A 26,746-nucleotide genomic window follows, 5' to 3' on the forward strand; every position below is an offset into this window, starting at 1 on the left:
CAGCGCCCCTCGTGGACAATATAGGAACTGCAGATTTTCAATTAAATGAAGTACATGTTTTTTTCAATAATTGTTTTATCATTCTCTTCCTTTTATCTTGTCCACTTGTGAAAGTCAAATCTGATGAGCTCTTTGTGGCATCTTATTGCCACATTGCCAGACAGGACACTGGGGAAAAAAAAAACAATTTTTTTAATAATGATAATGCATTTAGCCACAGGGCCGGACTAAATTGTTCGGCGGGCCGGATGTTTGACACCCCTGGTCTAGTTAGAATAAAGTTTAATGTTTTAACTAAAATAATCAAGAATCTTCATAAAAGGAAAACTTTTTTAGTATCAGGAAAAAAAAAACTTCACATTTTTATATTCATCTGTGATACTTTTAAACCTTTATTTCTCATAATGCTGATGGTTCTGGATGCAGAGGGTGAAAACCCAAATTCTCCAGAACCTTAGATGTGGCTGCAGTAACCAGCTGTTGCCACTGTGGGGCGCTGCTGGTCCTCAGCGTCCAGAACTGCAATCAGTCCTGATAAACTGGTTCTGGTTAAAGTTCTATCAGAACCGCCCGGTCCGCTGACTGCTCTCTGTCTCCCTCTTGTGGCCAGAAATGCATCGACATCCTGATAGAGAAGGAGTACCTGGAGCGCGTGGACGGCGAGAAGGACACCTACAGCTACCTGGCCTGATCCGCCGCGGCGCCGCGCCTCACCTTGATTTTTATTTGTAACCTTTTTTTTTTTATTTGATGTCTGCGTAAATAAAGTGTGGATCCCTCTGAGGAGGAAGAGGAGGGTGTTCTGCTCGCTCTGCAGTGATGAAGAAGGAAAGGCCCCTACTGTTGAGACTGGGAAACCCCGTGTACTCGCTCGCCCGTCCCGTCGACTCCAACTCGCCCTCATGTTGTAAATAACGGCCCGACCGACCGGAACCGGAAGAGGAACAGAACCCTCACCTGCAGACGCCCCGTGTCTGGCAGAGGAGCGCCGCATCCAAAGGTTTCTGCATGCTACTGCCTACCTGCACCACAAAGATTAGAGACAGAGCTGGGGCCGCACCGTCCGGGTCCAGGTCCGGTTCATGCAGGAGGCCCGGTTCGTTGCCCAACGGTGGACATTTGTATAGTGTGGTTCATTTTCTAAATGTGTGATAAATAAAAATAAGGAAAGATTTCTCTAACGCTCGCCTCCCGGAGAGTCTGTGCGCCGCTGGCTGGTCTGACCCGGACCAGGACTCGTCAGAACCCGCTCCACATGCAGGAAGTTCTGAGCTTTCAGCATGTTTCAACCCAGCGCTGCCCCTCCCCAACCTGTTGTAACACCAGCTGGAACTGGGCTGTGTTAGCCTTTTAGCTAAGAAACTGCAGCAGTTAGCTAACTGAAGCTAGCCTCACTACCAGCTGCTTCCTATAAACATTTTTCTGCACAATAAGCCATTAGCAACCTGACGTTAGCTAAAAGGCTAACAGCAGCTGTTAATTTTTTAGCGTGCTGCTTCCAATAGATATTTAATTTTCTGCACAATAAGCAGCAACCTGATGTTGGTAACGGCAGACATTAGCTAAAAGGTGCTGTTACACTTTTAGCTAACAAGCTAACCAGCTAATTTATTAGCATGCTGCAGCCATTAGCTAAAGGCAGTTATAATAATTGAACAATGGAAAAATTCACTTCTGCAATCTGGGGTTAAGGGTCTTGCTCAGGGACCCAGAGTGAAGGCAGTTGGAATCGAACCCGGTTAGCTAACTGCAGCTAGCCTTACTACCAGCTGCTTCCTGTAAACATTTAATTTTTTTGCACAATAAGCAGTTAGCAACGTCTGGTTGCTAACAGCACATTAGCTAAAAGGCTAACAGCAGCTGTTAGCCTTTTAGCTAATTAGCTAAAGGCAGTAGTTGGCTAACTGCAGCTAGCCTCATTGATGGCTGCCTCCTGTCAATGTTTAATTTTCTGCATAAAAAGCTCAAACATCTGAAATAATTGCTGCAGCCCTTAAATGTTGAACATTAGGTTTAGATCAAGAGTTTAATAACATGGTTCTCGTGGATCCCACCTTCACCAAAGCTGCTTTTTATCTCATCACTGGATCAGAACCTCTGGACCCGTTCGATTAGCGACCAACCTGCTAATCGCCCGCTGTTTGAACGAGTCGCTTTGAAGCCACCAGCCGCCATATTGGTACTCCCTATTTTCCCCCAGTAACTAGGGAATATGTGCGCCACAGCATCGAATGAGGATTTTCTCATGTTCAGGGGGAGATTAAGACTTTTAAAATGTCAAATGCCATATACTTTTATGTTATGTTCTAAAACTATCAAGTACTGAGAAAGACATGTGCTGAAATATTTTGCATTTTATTCATTTAAATATATGTATAATATGAACATAAAATATTTCAGCACCTAATTTCCTAGTAGTTGATAGTGTTAGTACATCCACTGACTGTAGAATTACCTATGAAACGTTGTTGCAACCAAATCCTGTGGGATTCTGTGAGAGTAGGGAGGAGCAAGATGGCGGCCAGTGACTTCAGTGTATTATATAGTTCAGTGGTTTTAACGGTTCTGGTTCCTGAAACTAAAGGATCACCAGTTTTCATGTTAAATATAACTAACTTAAACTGTTACTGGTGACAAAGGTTCTGATCAGGTTCTGGCTGTTGGACCATCCGGACAACGTCGGGTCGCCCTGTAAACCCGGTTCTGTAGAAATGACGCCAGAATCGGACCATTCAGAACATTTTTAATCAGCATCACTCTGAACAGCAGAATCCCTGCAAGCCTTAGAAAATTCAGCACCGGTGTCAGAACCGGAGGCGGTTCTACCGAGACGGGAGAAGAACCTGAAGCTTAAAGGGCCGGGCCGGGCCTCCCGGTTCTGTTCGCTGACCCGACCCGGCGCAGCACCGTTGACGTGATTCTCCAGAACCAGTGAGGGTGTAGAAGACAGGAAGTTGGTCTTTGTTCTATGTACAGGTGAGTTCAGCACCGCGGGTCCGACGGGCCGGCGCCGCTCGGCTCCAGCTCGTAATAAATAACAGAAACGGGCCGGAGCGGCGTTCGGACCTCGGAGAGCACCAGAGACGGAACCGTTGCTGGAGAACCCTCTGAGAAACGGGCCGGTCCGTTAACGGGAGGTTCTGTTGGGAACCCGAGGCGCAGCAGGGAGCGGGTCACCCTCCACGGCCAGAACCTCCTGGTCCAACAGAACATTTAGAGGAGAAAACGGGTCAGTTATTGGTTTCACAGTCCATTACTGCAGAACCTTGGTTCTGGTCCACATCAGAACCCGGGTCCACATCAGGTTCACCGGGCTTTAAAACAGCTAAACAATCCTTCCTCACACTGCTGCTACGGTACCGCTAGGTCCGATCCCAAACCGGGTCAGAACCAAACAATGGTCTGCCAGTACAACACCTGGGTTCTTTCAGTTCTGGCTCGTTATCGGACCGGACCGAACCGGGTCACATTGGCAGCAGACATCACAACTTGGTTACATAGTTTGTTATAAAACTCAGAACCAGCTGGTCCAATTGGTCCGGTTCCACTTCCCATCCGACACCAGAGCAAACCGGACCCACCTTCTCCAGAACCGAATCATGATTTCACAACACAGAAAACACCAGGAGGTCCAATCAGCACAAAGAGACCCGGTTCTAAACCGACCCGGTTCAAGGGAGCCACTGAGGGATTCTGGGAAAACTGTACAGACAGGAGCACCAACAGAACATCCGGAGAAGTCCAGACGGGTCGGGTTGTGTTCTGGTTCTTTAGAACCGTCAACATTTAGCACCTGAAGCTGCAGAATCAGAACCAGAACCCGGTCCAGCTTGGTTTGCTGGTGGGGAACAACCTGAGCACGTTTCCAGTGTTCAGTCTGCGGTTCTGACCCGTTCGTTTGGCAGTGTTGGGTCCGTTGGGCCGAACCGGGCCGAACCGGGCCGCGTGCCGCTGGTGGAGGAGTTTTGGTCCCTGAAGCCTCCGACTGTCGGCACCTTCTGGGTCTCGTCTCCGGTTCCTGTGCCGATGATTCCCGACCCGAGACGAGACCCAGAAGGATCCAGAACCTCCCGACAGAACCGGAGCGTTTGACAGAAGTTAAAACGAAGAAAAAAAAAAAAATCCTACAGAGCAAAAAAAAAAAAAAAAACAAGCATCAGCCCAGAGTCCCCACGGTTCTGTTGGGTCTGGGTTTAAGGCCTCGGTGGCGCCGACCCGCAGGAGGTCCGGTTCAGGCGATCTCCATCTCCCGCTCGATCCCCACGTACTTCAGGGCGTCGGCCTGGCTGTACCTGCAGAACCAGAACCAGAACCGTTAGCTTCTGACCGACCGTCTCCATAGCTTCTCCTGATAAAACCTCTGGAGAACAGAGGCCGTTTGGACTATCAGAACCGGGTCAGAACCCAACATCAGGAGAAGAAAGCAGACTGAATTTAATTTAGATATAAAAAACAAACAAGAAGCTGGTTTTGTCCCAGAAAGGGTTCTGATTTCTGCACCGGTCCATTTCACAGAGCCTAAAACTCTCTGGCTCTCCTAGCGTACGCTAACTGGTACCGGGCCTGGGTCAGAACCGCAGAACTATTTGGGTTTTTAGACTCTATAATGGTGGAAAACACAAGTTAATCTAAAGTTTATGGATTAGCTAACGGTTAATTGATGAACATTTTTCTGAGTTTTCTCAGGTTATTAAATTTAGACGTTTAGATTTAAACATGTGAAATAATAATCAGAGGTTTTAATCATTTAAAGACGGTAACTAAGTTAAAGATAAACTACTGCTGAGACAACAGTCAGGCAGGCTCTGCTTAAAGGCAGCAGCGCCCCCTGCAGGACGGAGGCTGAACTACATCACAGAGTGTCGCGTCACAGGAAGGACTACCAGCGCTGACCTTTGAACTAGAAGAGTCAGCGCTCACCAACATTAGCAAGGCTCTTTTTTTAAGATGTTTTAAAATCTACATAAATGTAAGATTATAAACGTAAAGCCACAGACTAGAACAACATTTTAGGTGCAGCTCACTGGAGGGTGGTGCTGGTTTTAGAACGGGCCTGAGGGCCCAACATGTGGTCCCTGGGGGCCGCCTGATGCCCACGGGCCACATGGTGGTAACCTGCTCTAAGTTATCAGTTAATCTGGTGGAACAAATCCAATTAACCAATTAAGCACCAATGAATGGTTCAGAATGGACCGGCAGAGACTGAACAGCGTTATTATTCTGCATCCTCACATCCAGACTATAGATGTGAAAACCAGCCGGTTCTGAGTTTCGGGTCAGAACCTGAAGGCGGTTAAAGGTCCGGGTCTCATGTCCCATAAACCGACCTGTAGTCGAAGAACAGCTCCTCTCCGGTCTGGATGGCTCTCTTGGCGAAGATCCCGATCCGGTGATCCCCGTTAACCATCATCACTGCAGAGAACGGACCGCGTTAGACCAGAACCACCGACCCGACCCACATTAGACCAGAACCACCGACCCGTGTTAAGCCCGGCGGTTCTGCTGCTCCTACCTTTTGCATAGCAGTTTGGGTTCACGGAGTGATTAGCGAAGCGGATCTTGTTGCCTTTCCTGGTGGCGTCGACCACAAAGTCTGCAGAGAGAGAGAAGATCAGCGTGGAGGCGGACCAGAACCGGCAGAACCAGACCGGCCCGGTTCTGAGGGCTCCTCACCGTTGTTGAGGTTGAAGAGGAAGCTGCACATGTATTTATCGTAGACCTTCCCCCTGCGGTCCGCTTCGTCCTGAGAGATTATCTGCAGGGAAACAGAACCTGGAGTCTCAGTTCTGCCGGGTTTGGACCCGACCGCCCCGGTTCTCCAGGCAGCAGCAGAACCCAGCGGCCCGGTTCTTACCTCTCCACAGTACTCCGAGATGAACTCGTTCTTCTGGACCGGCTCCTTGATGAAGATGCCCCACCCGGCTACGTCGGACGGCGCCAGCAGCAGGTGCTGAAACCCAAACGCTCGTCTCAGCTTTGCTCAAAGGCACCGGTCGGTTCGGCGGCGCCAGAACCGGACCTTACCTTCTTGGCTCCCCTCTGGATGGAGCAGTTCTTGCAGGACACGTTCTTGCTGTCCCAGTGGTCGGCGGCGCCGCAGGTCAGGCACAGGTCCGGGTCGCACTCCCTCACCGCCAGGTAGCAGGGGCACTGCTTGGTGTTGCACTGGGCTTTGCACCGACAACCCGGGAAGCGGTTCTGACCTGCAGAGGGCGGAGCTTTAGGACCCAGACAGGATGTGGGAGGGGGGGGGGGGGGGGGGGGGGGGCAGCAGAGCGGGGGGGTTCTTACACTCGGAGCTGCACTGGCAGAACTTCTCACAGAAGTTCTGGGCGGTGACGCAGGGGCAGGACGAGTCGCAGGGCTGCCGGGGGTGGTCACATGGTTGGTAGTTGTACACGTGATTGGACGAGCCGTCTACAGGGAGAGAACAGGGTCAGCTGCCAGAGCCGGGCTCATCAGAACCGGGCTCATCAGAACCGGTACCTTTCTTCAGCTGGATCTTCCTGCAGTGGGTCGCCCACAGACGGTGCTTCCTCTTCTTCTTCCTGGGGGGCGTGTCCTCGTCCTCCGCCGGCGCCCGGGCGATGATGGCCGACTCCTTCACCCTGAACTCGTACACCTGAGCGCCGCGGCACAGAGACGGGTCAGAACCGAGCTGTGACCCGCTCCGCCCGGCCGGCCCGGGTCAGTCTGGACTCACCTGTCTGCAGGTCTTGGTGCCGATGAGCCGGGCGATGGCGCAGAAGTTGTCGTAGTACGTGCCGATCAGAACCCGGAAGAGGGACGCCTCGGCGCCGCTCCAGTCCGCGGCGTCGGCCTCGCAGCTCAGCTTCATCTTCACCGGAGTCTGACAGCGAGAGTTTCCCTCTGCAGAGACGCCAGAACCCGACGTTCAGAAGGACGACGGCACCCGAACGCACCACAGAACGCTGTAGGTACCAGATCTGCTCGGGTCCGGCGCCTCCTGATGATGTCATCTTATGGCAACGCCACTCAAACAAACTACATAGAGCCCGCGGTCTGCATTTGTTACAAATCAATTTTATTTAGTTAATTTAGCGGTTTCTTTTTTCTCAAAAGCTTGAACAAATATTCAAGCCATTTTGCAAAAAAAATAAAATAAAAATCAACAAATATTTGACAATTGGGTCAATGTTTGGAAGAATATTGTTAACAAAAATGGAAGGGCTAGCCAGACTAATTTATCCAGCATATATCTTAAATGTACCAAATACCACAATAAAGAAATAATCAAATTCATCACAATTTCATCTGGAATAATAAAAAAACATGTGATCAGAAAGAACAACATCAGTACAAAAAAGGAGGAATGAACGTTATTGATTTTAAAGTGATGAATGCCGTGATAAAATTAAATTTGGCTGCGGACTTTTATTAAAAATGAAATGAGTTTATGGTTTAGTTTCCCTTCACAACTTAAAAAAAATTGGAGGAATTAAATTTCTGTAAGGTTGTAACTTTGATCCTGCAAAATTACCGATTAAATTGTCAGACTACCAACCAAGTATTCCAAAATGATGATAAAAGTTTTCACGCCTCAACTAATTTACAGGAAAATAACCGTAAATTAACTGAATAAAATTGATTTGTAACAAATGGAGGCGTAATGTAGTTTGTTTGAGTGGCGTTGCCATATGATGACGTCATCAGGAAGCGCCTGAGCTGATCTGGTACCTACGCCGGGTCAGAGGTTGCGTACCTGAGCTGCTGTTGGTCTCGTCCTTCTCGTTGTCCCTCTCGTCGTCCTTGCTGCCTTCGCTGTCCGTGTCTTTGGTCTCTGACGACACGGTGGGCGTACCGGGTCGGCTGCTGCTGTTGGGCTGCCGGCCGCGGCGCCGACCCGCCGGCCGCTTGGACGGCGTCTTGGCGCGCTCGCCGGCCGCGCCTGCGGGACACTCCTTCTCCACGCCGTCCTGAAAGCAGAGCGGCCCTTTAGCCCGGCCCGGTTCCTCCGGAGAACCCGTGTCTCCTGGGAGCAGAACTCACCGGTACCAGCGACATGTAGCAGTCCAGGCTGCACGGCGAGCTGTTCACCAGGTTCTCCAGGTTCTTACGCTTGTAGGTGTTTGGAGTGGCGTGGAACGCTGGAAAGAGACCCAGAAATGTTTCAGGGAGAGAAATGGAGACAAACATGAAGGCCTGGAACTGGACCGGAACCGGAACCAGAACCAGAACCAAAGCCTGGAGGGAGGAACCTGAACTCTGACATTAAAGATGAGGTTAAAGTTCCTCTGGACTTTATTCTGATGCGTTTTTGCCCTTTATGATTAACGTTGGGTCCAGTACAGGAAAATCTGATTTTTTTATGGTTCATTAAATGCATCACAGTAAACTGGGTATCATCTATCAGAATCAGAAATACTTTAATAATCCCAGCGGGAAATTATTTAAAATTATATCTAGGATGAGTCGATACGATTCTCTATAACTCAGCTTGATTTGACTACAATATCGATATTTATTACTTTTAAATTAATGCTCAAAGTCATTTAATCACCAAAACCAACCAAATATCATATTTATGTTAATTTTATTGTACTCTGATACATTAACAGGAAAATAAAGTTAATTTGGTTTAATGCATTTATCACAGAAACCAAAAATTTGCCAAACGTCTGATTTTAGGGACGAAGGAGCTTCTAAAATCCTGTTGGCCGTTCCGTAAATTCATCTCACTGCTCTTCCTCGCTGTGAACAGTAATGGCTGTAATGACGCCCCCTAGGGGCTGGGAGGTATACTGATATTGAACACCAGAATATCGATATTAAATTGTTATTAAAAAAAAAACATCATTATTCTTTTTGGTGATTTTTATACCCAGCTCTATTCATGAGGTGATACAACCAAACAGAACAGCACCAGAACCGACTCCGGTTGGATCGGTTCTCTACTCTAACGGGTCGTGGGTGTCGGGCCGGCTCGGCGTGAACTCACGGTGGAGGAAACAGTCGTATTTGAAGCAGCGTCTGCAGAACAGGGTGTGGAAGGAGTGCAGGCTCTGCTCCCGCTGCACGGACCGGGCGTTCGGACCGTCGATGTTGGGCGTGCACTCGGGCGGCAGAGCGCCGGGCAGCTGCTGCTCGGTCAGCTCCTTATACCTGCAATATGGAGACGGGCGCGTCAAAGCTGCCAGAGGCCCCGATGAAGCTCAGACACACATCAGGGCTTAATTTGTAATAAATAAATATGTTTACTTTAAAAATATGAATAACTGAGGCATATTTAATTTAAATTAAAAAGGTGTTATGAAGTCAGTCTATGTGTATAAAACAAAAGTTTACTACAAAACAAAAGTTTTGGTTGTAATTTAAGGACCATTTTTACAATGAGGGTAAAAAACATAACTTAATAAATTCTACATAGTATTTATAAAAACTATGAAATTAAAGCTTTTTAATTTCACCAAAAACAAATAAAATAGAATTACTGAAATCGTTTTTTTCTGCTGAATTTAATCTTAAAATTGTTCTCTATAAACAAGTACAAATACTAGAAAATAACCTAAAACTGTGTTTGAGCTTATTTTATCTTTACTGTATGAAATGTTTTCTCTGAGGTCGGTTTAGTCGACCCAGGCGGGTCAGAACCAGACGGATCAGAACCAGACGGGTCAGAACCAGGCGGGTCAGAACCAGACGGATCAGAACCAGACGGATCAGAACCAGACGGATCAGAACCAGACGGGTCAGAACCAGGCGGGTCAGAACCAGACGGGTCAGAACCGGACGGGTCAGAACCAGACGGATCAGAACCAGACGGATCAGAACCAGACGGATCAGAACCAGGCAGACACTAACTTCTCCTTCAGCTCCTCGGTGGAACCCTTGTCGGGGAACATGGAGGAAATGGCTTCAAAAATCTTGTCTGAGGGAAACTTCTTGCTGCCGTCGGTGCTGCTTCGGCCTGGAGACGACAAACAGAACCAAACAGAACCGGGCCGTCAGGGAGCAGAACTCTACTGAACCGTTTTCTTATTGGGGAGAGAAGCTAGACGCCAACATCCAGACTTTAACGGACCTGAGAGACGTGTCAGAATAATCAGAACAACCAGAACCCGTCTAATATCTAAAGCAGATATCAGAACCCGGATCAACAGAACCGCTGCAGAACCGAGTATCTGAAGAACCGTTTATGGATCTTTTAGAACCTGGCGGTTCTGTCTGAGCTGGGTTGTTTGTAATGAACAGAACCCCTGGGTGTGTAACTCAGGCCGACGAGTCGAGTCAGAAACACGGATCGGACATTAAGGTTCTGGATGTTACGGACTGAACGTGTTTTTAAGTAAAGTTCTGTTGCTAAGCTGGAAAAACCCAAATGTGGTTTTGGTACCGACAGGAAAACGAACCTTCACCTGAGCCAGAACCCTAAAAGCTGGAGGATTGTGTAGAACCGGACCAGAACCTGCTGTGGACTCGCCTTCGTTGTTGACGTGTCGGTCCTTTGCGTCCTCAGCGCGCTCCTTGCCCTCCGCCTCCATCTTCTCCACCTTGAAGGCCTGCTCTTCCTCGTCCTCCTCGTCTTCATCGTCGCTGTACTGGACCATGGAGTTGACCAGCTCCACGAAGATCTCGTCGTTGATGAAGCCGCATTCTGGAAAACACGACCCGCGGGTCAGCCTCGCCGACCAGAACCTCTAGTTTCATGTCTTTATGAAAGAACTCAGTCTGGCCCTAAAAGCTAATTTGTTGGAACATTTTCAGACAAAACGCTGCATGAAGTTCTGCTTCTGATAATTAATCGAGTGATCGGATAAAAAAAACTGACAATCTGCAGATGTTTCCTAGTTACTTATTTTAAAAGTAATTGAAATAAGGGGAAAATGCTAATTAGCAAATAATGTAATTCCTTTTTTGAAGAACAAGGATAAATCTGCAGCTAAAAAGTTCAGCCTTCCTGGTCGATGTATTAAATCAGCTGTCTCTGGTGAAAATGGTCACAAACATAAAATGCATAAAGTTTCATTTGTGTATTATGCTTTTTTATTTTTAGATAAAAATCTATATTATTCTATTCATATAAAACAATAATAAAAATGTAGGAGCGCGTACGTGACGTCACAATAAACAGCTCGGCGTGAAGAATCTGAGGCTCCTGTAACCTCTGCACCACCAGGTGCATTGTGGGAAACGTAGGACTTTGTCACAGGTAATAGTCGACAGGTCAGCGCGGTGTGACCAGGTGTGCAGCTGCCCTGAATGTTTCTCCTTAGCTAGTTGCTCCTTTACTTTCAGCTCAGACTCACCTGCAGGTAAACCCCAGGTAAGACAGCTGCACTAATATGAGGACGATCACGTCTGTTTAAACCGGACTATTATAAACATTAACGCTCCATGCAGCACAATGTGAACAAATAAACACCTCTAAGGTAATTTTAATGTCCTACAGAAATACTGTTGGAAACAGATTTCTGCTGCTAGATAAACGGCAGAATGGATCAGAACCAGATTCTAAATGTAATAAAATTAAAACTGAATGAAGTTACTCTGGCAGATTTAGTTAAGAAGTAGGAAGTAAGAAATGCAGCACTCAGATTATAAACATGGATAGATTTATACGATAGAAACGTGAAGAGAGACAGAAGACGGATAAATGAGAGATAAATTAAATGGCCGCTCCTATAAAGCTGAATTCTAAGGTGAAGAAATAACTTCCATGGATCTTAGATGTGATTGGCTCCTCTTAGCACCGCTGCAGCCAATCAGATCGTGCGGCCGGCTCACCTCTGTCTCCGTGGACCTTGCCATCGTAGTTCTTGATGAGTTCCTCTATGAAGGTGCCGTCCTGGTCCAGGATCTCGTCTCCCATGTAGGGGATGTTGTGCAGCACCGTCTCGTCCTCCACCTGCAGCCAAACCACAGAGACACGACTCAGAACCTGGCAGCGGACCCGGCTCGGCCCGGTCCGGTCCGGGGCTACCCACCATGAAGTTCTGCTGCAGAGGAGACCAGGAGTACATGACGGGGACCGAGGCCACGGCGTTCAGCGTCTTCAGGGGGATCACCTGCCGGGGGAACTCGGAGAACCCGCTCTCCACGGTGCACTGGGGGAGAAACACGGGTCAGAACACCCGAGCAGAACCCAGAGAGGTTCTGGAAGGGCTGCTCACCTCTCTGGTACCGCGCAGCGAGCTGACGGACGTCATGATGTGGATGGGCTGGATGCGCCGGGTCCTCCACTCCTGGTTCAGGATGTCCGTGCGCTCCAGGATCTTCTGCCGGTTGGAGTTGAACATGCTCTGGAAGAGGAACCGTTGGTTAGTCAGGTCACCGGGCCGCCGGGTTCTGGACGGTTCTACGGGCCGCGGACCCACCTTGACCTCGTCGGCCCGCCTGAAGCGCTTCTGCTGCCGCAGCTTCATGTACTCAGACTTGACCCTCCTCTTCCAGCAGGCGGGGCCTTTGTCCGAACGCTTCCCTGTCAGCACCATGATCGCCCTGCAGACGCACAGAACCCATGAGATCTGGACCCACGACGTCTGGACCGGTTCTACTGATACGTCACACCAAGCTGTCATCTTAACGCCTACAGGTAAAACCCCGTGTGGCATTAAGAGTCCAGGAAACACTGTGGGAGTTTTCAGTTTGACTGGTTCTGCTGGAGGTTCTCCTCCCTGTTAAAGGGGAGTTTTCCTCTCCACTGTCGCTTCATGCATGCTCAGTATGAGGGATTGCTGCAAAGCCATCAACAATGCAGACGACTGTCCACTGTGGCTCTACGCTCTTTCAGGAGGAGTGAATGCTGCTTGGAGAGACTTATAAACCCAGCGGGTCTTTTGGTTCTGGATCAGCAGATTATTCTGGTTCTGGCATCATAATCGTCTAAAGTCAGACACCAAAGCAGCGCAGAACATCACTTTAATTCACATTTAAAAGATAAATCAGCATAAAGTCTGTTTCAGCAGCTTTGAAGCATCAAACTGACGAGTTTTGGGTTCATGGTGTCAGAACTTTGGTCCAGACGGCGGTTCAGACGTGTTACAGGAAGCGGTTCTGACTCTCCTGCAGGAAACCCACAGGCGGCGCCAGCAGCCTCCAGACGTGTGTCTACTGTAGCTCTAGCTAGAACCGTTTGAGGACCGGAGCTGTGGAACCACGCTCAGCCACAGGATAAAAGCAGCATGCTGAAATATTTCCTTCATTTATCAGGAAGTTTCATGGAGACACGAGTTTTCATCTGAAAGACACACCTGTAGACAGGACACACCTGTCGACAGGTGTGTCCTGTCTACAGGTGTGTCCTGTCTAGATGCTAACAGCAGCACCTCTGATGACGCTATTAACTACACCTGTAATGTGAAAACTATAATAATAATAATAATAATAATAATAATAATAATAATAATAATAATAATAATATAAAGGTGTTAAGATGATGTGTTGCCCACTGAGTCCCTGGCTGTCAGAATGAATGAAGGCTGCAGACTTCTGACAGCCCATAATAAATGTTTACGCTGATTTATGCAGAATAATCTTCTACTTTACTCATAAAGACCAGAAACCATGTTAATACCGTCCTGAACCTTTAGTGTCTCTAAGGTTCACACCGCAGGTCCAACGCTCAATTCAGATTTTTTTTAGGTGGTCATTCATATTATTAATAACAATAATAATACTTAATAATAATTATTATTATTATTATTATTAATAAATGAGATCCTCGTCGTTCTGTCTGAACGGTTCCAGACCGCAAAGCGACCCGCTTCTGCAGATAACAGGAGACGTCACACAGCAGTGCGCTGTTAACGCAATTAATGGTGAATGTTATTGTTTCTAGAAGTGTTCAATAAAGTTTGGTTTAAAAAAAAAAAAATGTGGATACCGGCCGTCATCTCTGTTATTAGAAAGCTGTAGAGCTGCAGGAGCTGACGATATTAAGTCCACATGGTAGTGAGACGAAGAATAGAAGGAAGCAGCGTCGCTATTAGCGGACTCTATGGAGCGCTACCTGCTGCTGTGATGATGTGATGAGAGACAGAAGACGGATAAAAGCAGCATCACTCAACAACCAGCATCCTGATGGTCAACATGTTAAAGGTCAGATGTAGATGGACCAGAAGGTTTCATCATGTCTGTTTTTCAGTTACCGTATTTTCCAGATTATAAAAGCGCATTAAATATTCTCCCCAGGTGTTTAATATCTCTCCTCCACGTTCACAGCTCTCTATCGTCTATCAGGAGGACAGAGTAGCTGGACTACACTGCCCTGTTTCTAACATAAGGCCAAAATAAACTTTTATATTGAATTAACTTACTAGGTTTATTGTTGCTAGCGCGTACTCCAGGCTGCCTTACATGAATGAACTTCTAGTTTAGACATTACAGTCAGGCAGTCTGGTAGACAGCTCAGGGGTCCTCAGGTAGAGACACAGTGTACCGTAATGCTCCTAATATCCACTGAGGGGAGCGGCTTCATTGCTAACCAAAGTCAGATTTACACATTTTAACAGATTATTGAGTACAGTGGGGGAAATAAGTATTTGACCACTTGCTGATTTTGCACGTTTGCCCACTTACAAAGAATGCAACAATCTATAATTTTAATATGTACATTCTGACATCCCAAAGAAAATTCCAGAAATTCACATCATATGAATTTATAAAAGTATAAAGTATATGACCCCCTACCAAACATCATTTTAATATTTTGTAGTAAAGCCATTATTTTCCAGCACAGATGTCAAACGGTTTTTATAGTTGGTGACGAGGTTTGTGAACATGTCAGCAGGGATGTCGGCCCACTGCTCCCTGCAGAAATGTCCACAAACCATTCAGGTTCAGGGGTTGTCGCCTGGCAACTCGAATTTTAAGCTCCCTCCAAAGATTTTTAATTGGATTCAGGTTCTGGAGACTGGCTGGGCCACTCCAGAACCTTGATGTGCTTCTTCTTCAGCCACTCTGTTGTTGCTTTGGCGGTGTCCCCATCCTCCACCCATCTCCAGCTCTCTCACTGAGGGAAAGATATTGGTCCAGATTCCACGATACATGGCGCCGTCCATCCTCCTCTGTCCCGTCCCCTTGGCTGAAACCCCCCCCCCCCCCCCCACAGCATGATGTTGCCACCACCATGCTTGACGGTGGGGTTGGTGTTCTTTGGGTTGGACTCTGTATTCTTTGCCCTCCAAACACGACGAGTTGAGGCCAATAGGGCTGAACGATTTTTGAAAATAATCTAATTGCGATTTTTTTCTTAATATTGCGATTTAATGCGATTTCCCCCCCCCCCAGTTTAATTTATCATGTCTTTTGTAAGCATATACAAACAACAAATCATTTTGTTTCCTCGCTGTGCAGATTAGTTGCTAAAAGACCCACAGCATCTAAACTCAGTGCAGAAATGATTGCGTTCTGCCTACAATACATTTCAACTATAATTGCAATTTTGACTTTTCTCTGCATTAACCACAAGCAACAATAATGCCCTCTAAATAAACATGTTTGTAAACAAGGACTATTTAAAACAAGAACTTTTAATGTTTCTATTAATCAGAATATTATTTAAGAGAACAGCTTTTAATTGATTTGGACATCAATCCTTGTTGAACATAAAGTGCAACCAACAAGTAAGTCTATGTATTAAACTGATTGACCTGAACTTAATGCTATGTATGATTATATAAACTCTAAAACAAGTAAAATTAGATTTTCTCACTGCTGCAACTGTCTTCCCTTCCATGTGGAGGCAAACCCACTTTAAACATTTTACCAACACCTAATGGATGTGTCTAATTCACTAATTGTTACATAGCCAAAAATTGCAGACTCTGCGATTTGGAAATTGCGTTTTTTTTAAAATCGCGATTATATTGAAAATGCGATTAATTGTTCAGCCCTACCAGGGACATCTAAACCGTCCTGGAGGACCTGGGTTTGGTACAGACTGACCAAGGGGACATTTTGGAAGAACTAAAAAGTGTTGATTAAAACCATTCAATCAGAAAAGGGTGGATATGTGTCAAAAAGTGAACAGCGTTTTTTAATTTGACATATTTTTGTGCATAAATAATATATTAATTTATCTCAGCTCTACTTTTAACTTGCTGTATGTGTATATTTAAACAAAAAATAATTATTTTAAAATCCTCGTGCTGCTCTTGTGCTTTTAGGTTAGATATACATATTTCCGGGAAATCTCTTCAGGACATTAACTTATACTAAATGCAATTACTGTTATTTATGTTCAATAAGCCTCCATAAAACAGGGCGAAGCCCTTCAGATGATCTCCAAACAAAACCAGGAAGCTCCAGCTTGGTGATAACGTGCTTAGTGTCCCCTAAAATGTGCTTTCTTCTAATCACTCAACGCTTTAATAAGTTAAAACATAACGCGGTGAAGCCAAATAAAACATGTTTATCTCTACAGCTGAGCTCTACAATAAATTCATATTGTTTTCCTGGATAATTATTTATGACGAGTGAATAACTGTCTCGAACACCCCGGGGAGCTAGCTAACAGTTGGCCGGTTAACAAAGCACCGGGAGCGACCCGGGCCGCTCCGCCCGCATCAAACACGGTGGGAACCGGGGCACCGGCGCTGACAGCTCCGCTCACCTGGTCGGCAGGCCCTGGCCTCATTCAACGCACCGATTCCGGCCAAACACGACAGGCACCGGGGCAGCAGTCCTTTGTGTTGGAGCTTAGCCGAAGCGTTAGCTCCGCGGCTAGTTAGCCGTTAGCTCAGCGGGAGGTAGCGGCGCTGAGCGCGACTGCCGGCTTCACAGCACCGGCCGTCCGTTAACAACCACGGCTTCCGTTGGCGGGCCTCAGTCCGGGCCGTCGGCGCTACCGCTGCTGCGTGTCTCGGAGGACGCTGCTGTCATTTAACCGCGTCTTTTCTGAAAACGGGGAGCTTAAGCTCAATATTTCCGCCTCGACGCCAAGCAGGTTCAAACTCTTCGCCGTCTCGCACTCACCGCCCACTCCGGCTGCAGCAGCTTCAAGAGGCGCCAAACGGTTGGACCAATCACAGAAGCGCGTGTTCGCGTTTCACAGTGTGGTGTCCTGCGATAGGCCGAGTGGATTTACCGCGTATCCAATCAGCGTTTGAGATAAGACGGAGGCCCTGTTGCGGGGACATGCGGACAGGTTTCCTTTGTTCTCACGTTTGTCAATGTAAAAAAATAAAACAAAAACTAGGCGGTTTGATAAACTAGACAACTATAATTGCTTAATCAAGCCGCTGTTCATTTAACCCGTGTTCGTAAATTTTAACCCATCTGTTTTAAATTTCTATTGTTAACAGAAGGAAAGTAATTCTGTGGTTGTAAAAACTCGTGGCGGCCTCTGAAAGGCAGCGATGTTTCCTCCTCCTCCACCTGCTGCCCCCTGACAGAGCAGCTGGGAGCTCCAGCGGATTTAACAACGCCGCTTTCAGCAGGAAGCTCCGTTAATAAACGTTACACCGTTAAAAAACACCGTTAAATGATCCTGTTTCCACCCAACACGTCAGAACTCTGACGGTTCCAGCGGTTTGTTCTGGACTAGCAGCAACAGAAACTGTCAGTAGGACAAGGGGTCGATAGGTTTATTAAGCCACACCCCTCCGGAATCCTATTGGTTTAAATCATGATGACGTGTGCATGCTGCATTCACTTTCTCATAGAAGTGCGCGTAAAATTAATACACACGGACATCTTTGTATTTCTTGTTTCTTTTGTATTTTAAGACTATTTTAGAAACGTCTAAATATCAATGTCAAGGTCAACGAGTGAAACAGTTCAATAAGTCGGTTAAGTGTGATAAAACAAGAAAAAAATAGAAATACATACATAAAAAAAATGCATTTTGATATTTTTAAAACATTTTATTAGTTCAAATTCAAACTAACGAGAATAATAAGTTTACAGATTAGTTTTACTATATTTTTTTAAAGCATATGTAGTTAATTGTGTACGTATTTAGGTAAGACATACTCCTGGGTTGCACACAAGCTAAGTTTATTTTATGTATGTATGACGGAGTGGCAGCTAGAGGTTAGAGCAAGACCCTTTTAGCCCCAGATTGCTCCCAGGTTGTTGCAGTGGCACTCATGGCTCCCTGGACCTAAGGTATGGACTAAATACACAGGACACATTTTATTGGAATAATAATAATAATTATCATATTTATAGGCTCCTTTCTGGACACTCATTGTCACCATACATTGGCTAAAAACAACACAACACAAACAATAATATGTTTATTTTAATAATAGGCTTTATTTTTATATAAAGCAAAAAATAAAATCAGGTTAATGTACAATGAATGACAAATTAAGATGATTATTATGTTGGCAGTGGAGAAACAACGTCAGCTGACAGCATTAAAACTGTCACAGTAAAGCTTGGTTGGTCTGCAGATGGACGGTTGTGCTGGGCTGGTTTACCACTCAAATGTCAGGCTACTGACCAGAGTTATAATAGAGAGGGTTAATCCTTTCTATATAGAACTGTACTTCACAAGCCCCAGTGACAGTTTGCATTATTTTATCATGAAATAAATCTATCATCTTAACAAATGACTACATGCTTTAAATACTGATTTAAATGTTTAATTATTTAAACGCTGGAGTGGGGAGTTCTGAGAAAGCCCTCTATAGCTCTTCTCCCACAGCGGAGGCTCCAATGTTTACCTTTCTTTGTTTTGTGAGCAGGTGACACTCCAGAAGTTGATGATTTTCATGTAAAGCAGATTTTTTCTCCACCATTTCTTCACACATTAGTAATCTTGAGCCTGAATGATGGTAGCGCTGTGCGAGGGAGGGGTGTGAGCACAAGAGTGATTGACACTGTTAACAACCAATCAGAGCCAGACATTTCTCCGGGCTCTGATTGGTTGTTTCTGACCTGGAGCTGTGTATTTCTACAAACGGATGAACTGGGAGGACCAGAGGAAGTTGATTTCATTCACAGATTATCTGTCTCATATTTTACTGCCAGGACATAGTGACTGTGTTAGATTGTGGGAGGATATACATTTATGCAAAAGTTACCTGCTACAAGAAAAAAATAAACATTAATACATCTTTAGTAAATCAAATCTTTGGAAATATTTTTTATTTAAATTGCTGTTAATTACAGGTTCATTCCAAAATGGCTCTGAATAGTGAAGGCCAAAAGAGTCTTTCGTTGTCATTATTAAAAATCAAGAATGTTTCTTGATATCATGTAACAATAATGAAATTCTGGTGAGACACCAGCTCAGGATTCAGACGTAACACACAGACACTGTTAGGAAAATGTGAATGTAATCATTTTATTTTTTATCAAGTTACAGCCATTTGGTTTGTTTAAGAATTTGCTTTCAGGAAGGTTTTGTTGTATTTACCCCTAGGCAGGAATAACAAATGGTTCTCTAAGGAATGTCTCCCTTATCCGGCTGTGCATGAAGCTGGTGAGAAATCGCCATCTGCAATTCCAATTGTTTCCTTCTTTGCTTTTAACCTCCTGATCGTTTTTAACCCCCATGCTGTAAATTGCTGAAACCTCCTGACCCCCTCCTTGATGTGTGATAATAAAGACAGAAGGACAGAGATAACCCGGCACAGACGTTCCTAAACTTTAAGGGAGTGTAGTTCTCCGTTTGGGTATCCTCTGTCCTTTTCTATAGAAAATGTCTAAAACTTGTGTTGTGTGGTTTTCATTCTAGGATAAAAGGGGTTATCTTTAATAACCCTATCAGACACAAATCAAACATAAAATGTTCAAACTGAACGGGCCGGCAACACCACCTAAGAAGCTAAAAAGTGTGCAATAATTAGTAGCATCTGACAAGATTTAAATTTTCAAGTAAGAAAAGACAGCAGATGTAAATTACTGTGCAATTGCATCAAACGCTCCCTGAGAGGTTAAAGTGTGCAAATAGTCATTAGCAAACATTGAGCTGCAATTGTCCTTTCTTTACAAAGTTTGAATCATTTGAAGCAGATCATGAAGGTTCACTAAAGTTTCAACCTTTTCAGAGTCTAACAGAAAACAGAGCTCTCGGTGGACCCTGTTAATTTTTCCTCATATCAGCCCCAGATGTTTAGAGAGAAACGGGTCGAGCTCAGTGAGAAAGCGGATCATCTCTGAACTTGCATCGTCACCTTTTCTCCTCACCATGTCAACTAAAAGTCGAGCTTTATCTCCTCTGGTCTTTTCCTTCTCTACTGCCTCCGTCTCATCATCTCTGAGGACGTTCTTCAGAAGTTTGTCCAGAAGATTCTTCAGAACCGGTTCTGATATCCTTTCAATGAAGTCGGTCCTTATTTCCTTAAGATGCTCGCTTGGACCGACATTCTGTCGGGTCGGTCCATAGGATCTTCTCACTCCAGCAGTAGAAAGACAAACCTGTCTCCTCCAGACGTTGCTGGAGCCACGTTCCCTCAGAGACAGTTTAATGTATTTCATGAAATTCTCATAAACCACCTGGAACGTTGGCAAATAGTTGTCGTATGATTCTGCATCAAACTCTGCTTCTTTGGGCTGAACCAGAACCGAGTCTCTTCCAGGACGTGTGGATAGAGTGTAAAGCTGGTTCGGCTGCAGTTTGCATTGTGGAGGTGTCTCTAGAAACTTCTCATCTCCATCTATTTTCTTTCTAAAACGTAACACATGTCTCAGAACAACGTTTTTTGGCAGCAGCAACACATTAATCTGATGATCAGACTCTGGAGCAGCTGGAGGCTTGTAGAACAGCAGAACCAAGGCTTGGACCGGGTCAGGAGAAGAATCTTCATCCTTGACGTTACCAAAAGCAGAAAACCCTGTAATGTTGATGATGACGTGAGTTTCTGTGATCTTCTCAGGCTTGATGAACTCAATGCCTTCATCACCTATGTGAGCGACTGACAGGTAGGTACATCCTCCTGTGGAGCAGATCTCACAGTGAGGGAGATGGAGCTGAGCCACAGACTGCTGCTGACATCTGATGTCAAACAGAGGTCCTGCAGGCTTCTTGCCATGTTTGCTCAGTAACCTGCTGCTCCAAGGAACAATCCTGTAGGACACGTCTCCTTCTGCCTTCATGGCAAACACCAGGCCACTCACTCTGCACTGGTACAGGCCTGGACTGGAGCACCGCAACCAGTAGGTTTCATCATCTTCATCACCAGTGAAATCAGGAGTAAACTCCTCAAAGCTGCTCTGGAGCTTCATGTTGGGTAAACTTGCAGCTCGGGGTAAGATGCTGACGTCTGCAGGAGGATCCTGAGAAATCAGAGGCCAGCTGAGAGAAGGAGACGAGTTACTGCGATCTCTTCTCCTCAAACCAGACTCTGAAGCGTCGGGCAGTCCAGTACCGACTGATCTGATTGGAACTGAGTAGTTAACGGGTCCAGCTGACTCTTTTATTTCCTCCAGGGAACTGCATTGGAAAGATGGTTTAAAGGTCTCCTGTTCTCTGCTGCTCTGTAGCTTCACCTGAGATGACCTGGTAGCTGCAGCTGGTGTTGAGTTTCTTATTTCTCTGGTAGTGTCCTGACTCAGTGAGGAAGAGGCTGCAGGGTCTGTCTTCCATCCAAAGATCATGTCTTTGGCTTCTTTAGTTAGTATTGTTTTGTTTTGGGGTTCAGAAAGGTGTGGAGTAGTGAGCTTCAGTGAGTTAGTAATGATGTTTGAAATTTCATAGAGGGATGAATCACTGGGAAGAGTATCCAATGAAGCTGTCGATGGACTGGTTACCAAAGGATGATTGGACCTGTTTCCATCCATCCCAAGTTTTTGTCTTCTCCTTGGTATTATCGTACCTGCTGGACTGGGAACAGTACTGGTGGAGTCAGGTTCAGTCATTTCTAATTCACAGTCATCCAGTTCCCGTTTAATAGAAGCCCTTACTTCTCTTTCTATCTCCCTAGCCACTAGTTGAACATTTTGTTTTCTTTTATTTTCTACTTCCATTGTTGAATCTATGACTGTTTTCATCATTTGCTGATAACGAGAACTGTCAGAATTGGATCCAGCACTGACATCCCATAAATGTGTGGAGGGTGGGAGAATGGTGTTGTAAAACATTACTTCAGGAGGAGAATTCCTTTGCCTGAACTGGTAGTGGAGGTCATATGGGTGTGAAGGATAAATTCTCGAAGGGGATGAAGTGAAATTGGATGGTTGAAAATCTCTACAATTCATAACATCAGTTCGTTTCTGGAGTTTTATAAGAGTTTCAAGCTTACGGCGAGAAGAAAACGGCCGATTAATTGATGTCTTGTTTGGTGTTTCTTTATCAATATCTTTGTTTGGTTCTGTGGTGGTCATTGTGGTGCTAGGGAGGATAAGTTTTTTTCTTATGATTCCATCTTCCATTGCTGAATCTGTATCCATTTCTATCATTTGCTGAATATGAGAATTGTCAGAAACTGACCCAACACTAAAATTCCTTGTTCCTTGGTAAAAGGGATGTGAAAAAAACTGGCTAAATGATCTGTATGAAAAACCAGAAACAGGAAGTCCAGGGTCCAGCTCAATAATGGGTCCCGTTTCAATAGACCGCCGTTTATTTCCTTCCATTGGTGAATATCTGTCTGTTTTTGTTGTTTCCAAATTGAGACAATTAGCACTGAAATCCAATAAATCTGTCGGGGGTGGGAGAATGGTGTTGCCCTGTTTTACTTCATGAGGAGAATACCTTTGCTTGACCTGGTAGTGGAGGTCGTGTTTATCTGGGACTGAAGAATAAATGTTTAAAGGGATTGAAGTGAATTCTTTCTCTTTCTGTTGCATAAATTTGGATTTTGTATCGTCATCTGTATTTGTCTCTGTGACGGTCATTGTGGTGTCAGGGAGGAGATTTTGTGCAGCCATGGAGATTTCCTCAGGGATCAAGGCGTCTTTAGTTCGGTCCTGATACTCTGAGTTCAGTCTGTTACTGAAACCATCTGCTTCTTTGTCTCCTTCAACTTCTAGATCATCTTCAGAAGATCTTTTCATCATGCAAATTTTAACTCTTCCTGGGTTTTGCTTCTTCATCTTAGTTTTTTTGTATTAGTTTCCATTTCTGAAGTTAAAACATTCTTGATTTGTCTCTGTCAGCAGCCAAAGGAACCTGGACCCTGGGAATTAAAAGCAGTGAAATAATTTGTCAATACATGTTTAATTACAGTTATCAAACTAGCTTGAATATAGTTATAATTGTGAAAACACAGCTATGGTTTATGAAAAAAAAATCATATACGTCTTTTTGCATATGTATGCAAAAAACAGGTTTTAACTATATATTAATACATAAATAAACCAAAATGTTAAAATCCAAAGATTTTAACATTATGGTTTATTTATCTGTTCATATATAGTTAAAAGCAGTTATCTGCATACAAACACACAGCATGTTAAAATACATGTTTACTTGTTTTTTCTCCTAAACCTCGGTTAGGTCAGGATTACATCAGTGATGCCAAATGCTAGAATATATGGAGGACCATAATCAATCCATCCATCCATCCATCCATCCATCCATCCATCCATCCATCCATCCTCTACCACTTATTCAGGGTTGGGTCGTGGGTTATTTATGAAATTCCATTCATGAATCAGGTTATAAATATCTTTCACTCTCAAATATTTAAAAGGCTAATTCCTTTTTCCAATTCCCTTTTCACGTCACATTTTCTAATCCTTTTTGCAGTTGTATTTTCTTTTTATTTAACCGCTCCATTTACCGTTTCTATGACCCTCCTGGTCCTGAGGACCCTGAAAACTAAGTTAAACCAATCACAGTTGCACTTAGGATGTAAACAGCTTTCTCATTGGTTACCCAGCCAGAATTGGATCACAACATTATGACTGCCGTAGAAAGAACTGTGCATGCGACAAATGTGGAGTACAATTACGGACACAAGAGTTAACAAATTCAGCATCTAATGTACCCAAAATGTCAGGCTCAAATGTTTCTTGTATTTTACTGGAACTTGCCAATGAAATGGAGCGCCATCGTTTGAACAGAGTCGACCCCCAAGCAGAGCCTAGCAAGACATCCTGTTGAAGGTAATGTAGCTGTTTACTTCGTTGTGTCCCGTCGCTTTTTAACAGTTAATTTGGATACAGTTCAATACAGTTCTTACCATATTTATTTACACACTGATCAATAGCCACATTTACACAGAGCACTGATACCGGTTGTTGTTGTTTGTTTCATAGCCATGTTTCTAAACCGACCAAAAAAGTGTTTGATCATGATAAAATGCTTTAATATACACCAACCCATTGTGACAGTGTTTTGATTATGTCAGAAACTGTTCTGTTGAACCCGAATTTAGCCACACACAGAGTTTCGTCTTCCGCAGTTTATTGAAAAGTGATGAATAGTGGATGAAGTAAACCAGAGAGCTGAACCGGTCTGGAGCAGGTGGAATACGGGGATGGGAGCAGAAGGAGCTGGAGAACGGTGGGTGCTAAACAGAGGAGCCAGGTGAGCGCAGGGAGCCAGGTAGCCGTCTGGGCTGAAGGGAGAGCGCAGAAGTTCCCAGGAAGGCCAGCAGGACAGCGAGAGTTCTTGGTGCTGGAGGACAGCAGGCAGGCACGAGGAAGGTGGGTGCAGCAGGCTTGAGGCGAAGGCTGGACCAATAGGTGAGCGAGGTTGAAAGACGTTCCAGCAATGAAGAGCTGGCAGAGGAGTCCTTATGTAGGCAGAGTGGCAGGTGGAAAGAGTTTCCCTTAAATAGGGGCAGCAGGTGGCAGAGATCTGGAGTGGAGTGAAAACTGGAGGATATGGGAGCAGGAAGGTGCCGGAAAATGTCCAGGGTGAAGCAGGCAAAACTCAACCCTGACAGATTGTCCTTTTTGAGCTGAAACATAATTTACTTTCGGGGAGCAATTAACATATAAACAGATGTGTCGCCATCTAGTGGCATTGTTGCAGAACTATCATAATGCCAGTTTGCTAAATTAATAAATCTAAATTGTAAAAAATGCCAGACTGAGCCTGATCCTCTGCAATGCCTCGCAGTAAAGCAGCAGCTTGACAGGATAGAAGACCAACCGTTATTAATTGTGCATTTCTGCACTGAGTTTAGATGCTGTGGGTCTTTTAGCAACTAATCTGCACAGCGAGGAAACAAAATGATTTGTTGTTTGCATATGTTTAAAAAGACATGATAAATTCCATCCATCCATCCATTTTCCAAACCGCTTAATCCCTCATGGGGTCGCGGGGGATGCTGGTGCCTATCTCCAGCGTTCACTGGGCGAGAGGCAGGGTACACCCTGGACAGGTCGCCAGTCTGTTGCGATTTAGTTGCATTAAATCGCAATATTAAGAAAAAAAATCGCAATAAGATTATTTTCCAAAATCGTTCAGCCCTAATTGGAGTTAATAAATATTAACATTGATGACCTGGTATCCGTGGAGGCTGATGTCCGTTCAAGCCAAAACTAGTCCGACGTTCACTCTGCTGGATCCTGACTGCATCAACCGGCTCTACCGAGACGACCGGAGCTCTGATGCTGCGGCTCCAGGGGAAGCCTTCAGTCATGCAGTGGCGATCTTTTGGAAGGTAGGCTGATGAATTATCTGATTGCTGGCCAGTTCATAAATGTCACAGTTCCAAACTAAATATTTTATTACACAACTAAATGTTTAGTTTGTAAACAACATATTAAGATGCAATCCAAGCATTTAGTTTTCAAATTACATGTTTAACTCCAAACAAACTAAAACGTTTATTTTGGAGCTAAATATTAAGCTTGTTATTCAAATATTTAACTTGGAACTGTGACTTATTTATAGATTTATGAATAACAAAAATATGAAAACTGAACCATGCCTTTTATCTCTCGTTGTATAACTTTACAAATGGAACCCCATAAGCCTACCATTAGGGATGAAAAATATCCAGAGAATAATTTACAGAGGGAACAGGAGTGAATGCTGTTTGTCGGGACTTTGAAGCAATCCACTGGTTCCCTTATATAGGACATTTTTGACCAATCTGTATAATATGATTGATTTTGACTTTGTAAAGTGCCTCGAGATGACATGTTTCATGAATTGGTGCTATGTAAATAAAACTGAATTGAATTGAATTGAACAAAGCTAAAAGGCGGCTGGCTTCATGTGAAAGCATGTTTTAACAGGAGCGGCACAAACGTAAACATTGTAAACATCCCTTAGCTTACCTGTGTCTGCTCTCCTCTTTGTCTCCCTTGCTTTTGTTTTTAATGAAACTTCGCAGCCCAGATACTTTTCTGGTGACGTGTGGTCTTTCGTCCACAAAATGAAAAGAGCAAATATACGGTCGCTTCGGTGGTTTCTTCAATTTTTAAGCTTTTACCTACAGGTGAAGAGATTTCTCCTTCTTTTTTTTCTTTCCGGTGAACTTCAGAAACTGCGCAAAGACGTAACAGGTGAACTCACCTCCTCCCTGAATAATGCCATGGCTCCTATCCTATCCAAGCCTCTCTCCAAAGGATCGCTGATAGAGTAGCCTCGCACACGGCTACCATCTCCGTAATGGAATCAGCCCTCACTTCCCACTCAGATGACCTGACGACTCTGCAGCACGAAGTGGCCGCGCTGAAGTCTAAGGTGGAAAACCATCACTCAGACGAATGAAAAGCTACAGCGGGTTGTTGAGGACCCGGTTTCACGATCCAAACGGCAGAATCTCCGTGTGATCGGCATCCCTGAGGGAGCGGAGGGGACCGATGCTCGTCTGTTCATGACTACGCTGTTTAAGGACGTGACCGGAGATGCTTTACAAGATACGACTTTTGAACTGGACCGAGCTCACCGTAGCCTGGGGCCAAAACCACCGCAGGGTTCCCGGCCAAT

At 45.0% G+C, this 26,746-nt stretch overlaps 4 protein-coding genes across 4 annotated transcripts in view; 1 reads left to right on the plus strand and 3 right to left on the minus strand.

Annotated features, from left to right (window-relative positions):
* The window catches only part of LOC105922059 (cullin-1), a 22,414-nt gene extending 21,233 nt beyond the window's left edge, over window positions 1-1,181 (plus strand). The window contains exon 21 of the mRNA XM_036125059.1: window positions 611-1,181. Coding sequence (XP_035980952.1) covers window positions 611-691 — 81 coding nt within the window. The 3' untranslated portion in view covers window positions 692-1,181. The remainder of the gene's footprint in view (window positions 1-610) is intronic.
* A 1,545-nt stretch (window positions 1,182-2,726) lies between these two features.
* Window positions 2,727-16,969, minus strand: LOC105922058 (histone-lysine N-methyltransferase EZH2). The gene is made up of 19 exons (XM_036125246.1): window positions 16,574-16,969; window positions 12,336-12,459; window positions 12,132-12,260; window positions 11,946-12,065; window positions 11,746-11,866; window positions 10,442-10,615; window positions 9,823-9,928; window positions 8,960-9,123; window positions 8,011-8,108; window positions 7,724-7,937; window positions 6,704-6,870; window positions 6,487-6,622; window positions 6,292-6,417; window positions 6,025-6,203; window positions 5,855-5,950; window positions 5,674-5,755; window positions 5,513-5,593; window positions 5,328-5,412; window positions 2,727-4,292 (listed from the first exon to the last, which is right to left on the minus strand). Exons 2-19 carry the CDS (start codon window positions 12,450-12,452, stop codon window positions 4,232-4,234), a joined length of 2,256 nt encoding a protein of 751 aa, XP_035981139.1. The 5' UTR covers window positions 12,453-12,459; window positions 16,574-16,969; the 3' UTR covers window positions 2,727-4,231.
* A 2,054-nt stretch (window positions 16,970-19,023) lies between these two features.
* On the minus strand, window positions 19,024-21,391 carry LOC105922061 (caspase recruitment domain-containing protein 8). Its single transcript, XM_036125433.1, has one exon. It carries the CDS (start codon window positions 21,136-21,138, stop codon window positions 20,008-20,010), a length of 1,131 nt encoding a protein of 376 aa, XP_035981326.1. The 5' UTR covers window positions 21,139-21,391; the 3' UTR covers window positions 19,024-20,007.
* A 159-nt stretch (window positions 21,392-21,550) lies between these two features.
* On the minus strand, window positions 21,551-26,443 carry LOC118556798. Its single transcript, XM_036125132.1, has 3 exons — window positions 26,330-26,443; window positions 21,729-23,030; window positions 21,551-21,573 (listed from the first exon to the last, which is right to left on the minus strand). The coding sequence occupies exons 2-3, from the start codon at window positions 22,945-22,947 to the stop codon at window positions 21,551-21,553; spliced, it is 1,242 nt and encodes a 413-aa protein (XP_035981025.1). The 5' UTR covers window positions 22,948-23,030; window positions 26,330-26,443.
* Window positions 26,444-26,746: the final 303 nt, after the last annotated feature.

Source organism: Fundulus heteroclitus, chromosome 21, assembly GCF_011125445.2.
Source record: "Fundulus heteroclitus isolate FHET01 chromosome 21, MU-UCD_Fhet_4.1, whole genome shotgun sequence".
NCBI lineage: Eukaryota > Metazoa > Chordata > Actinopteri > Cyprinodontiformes > Fundulidae > Fundulus > Fundulus heteroclitus.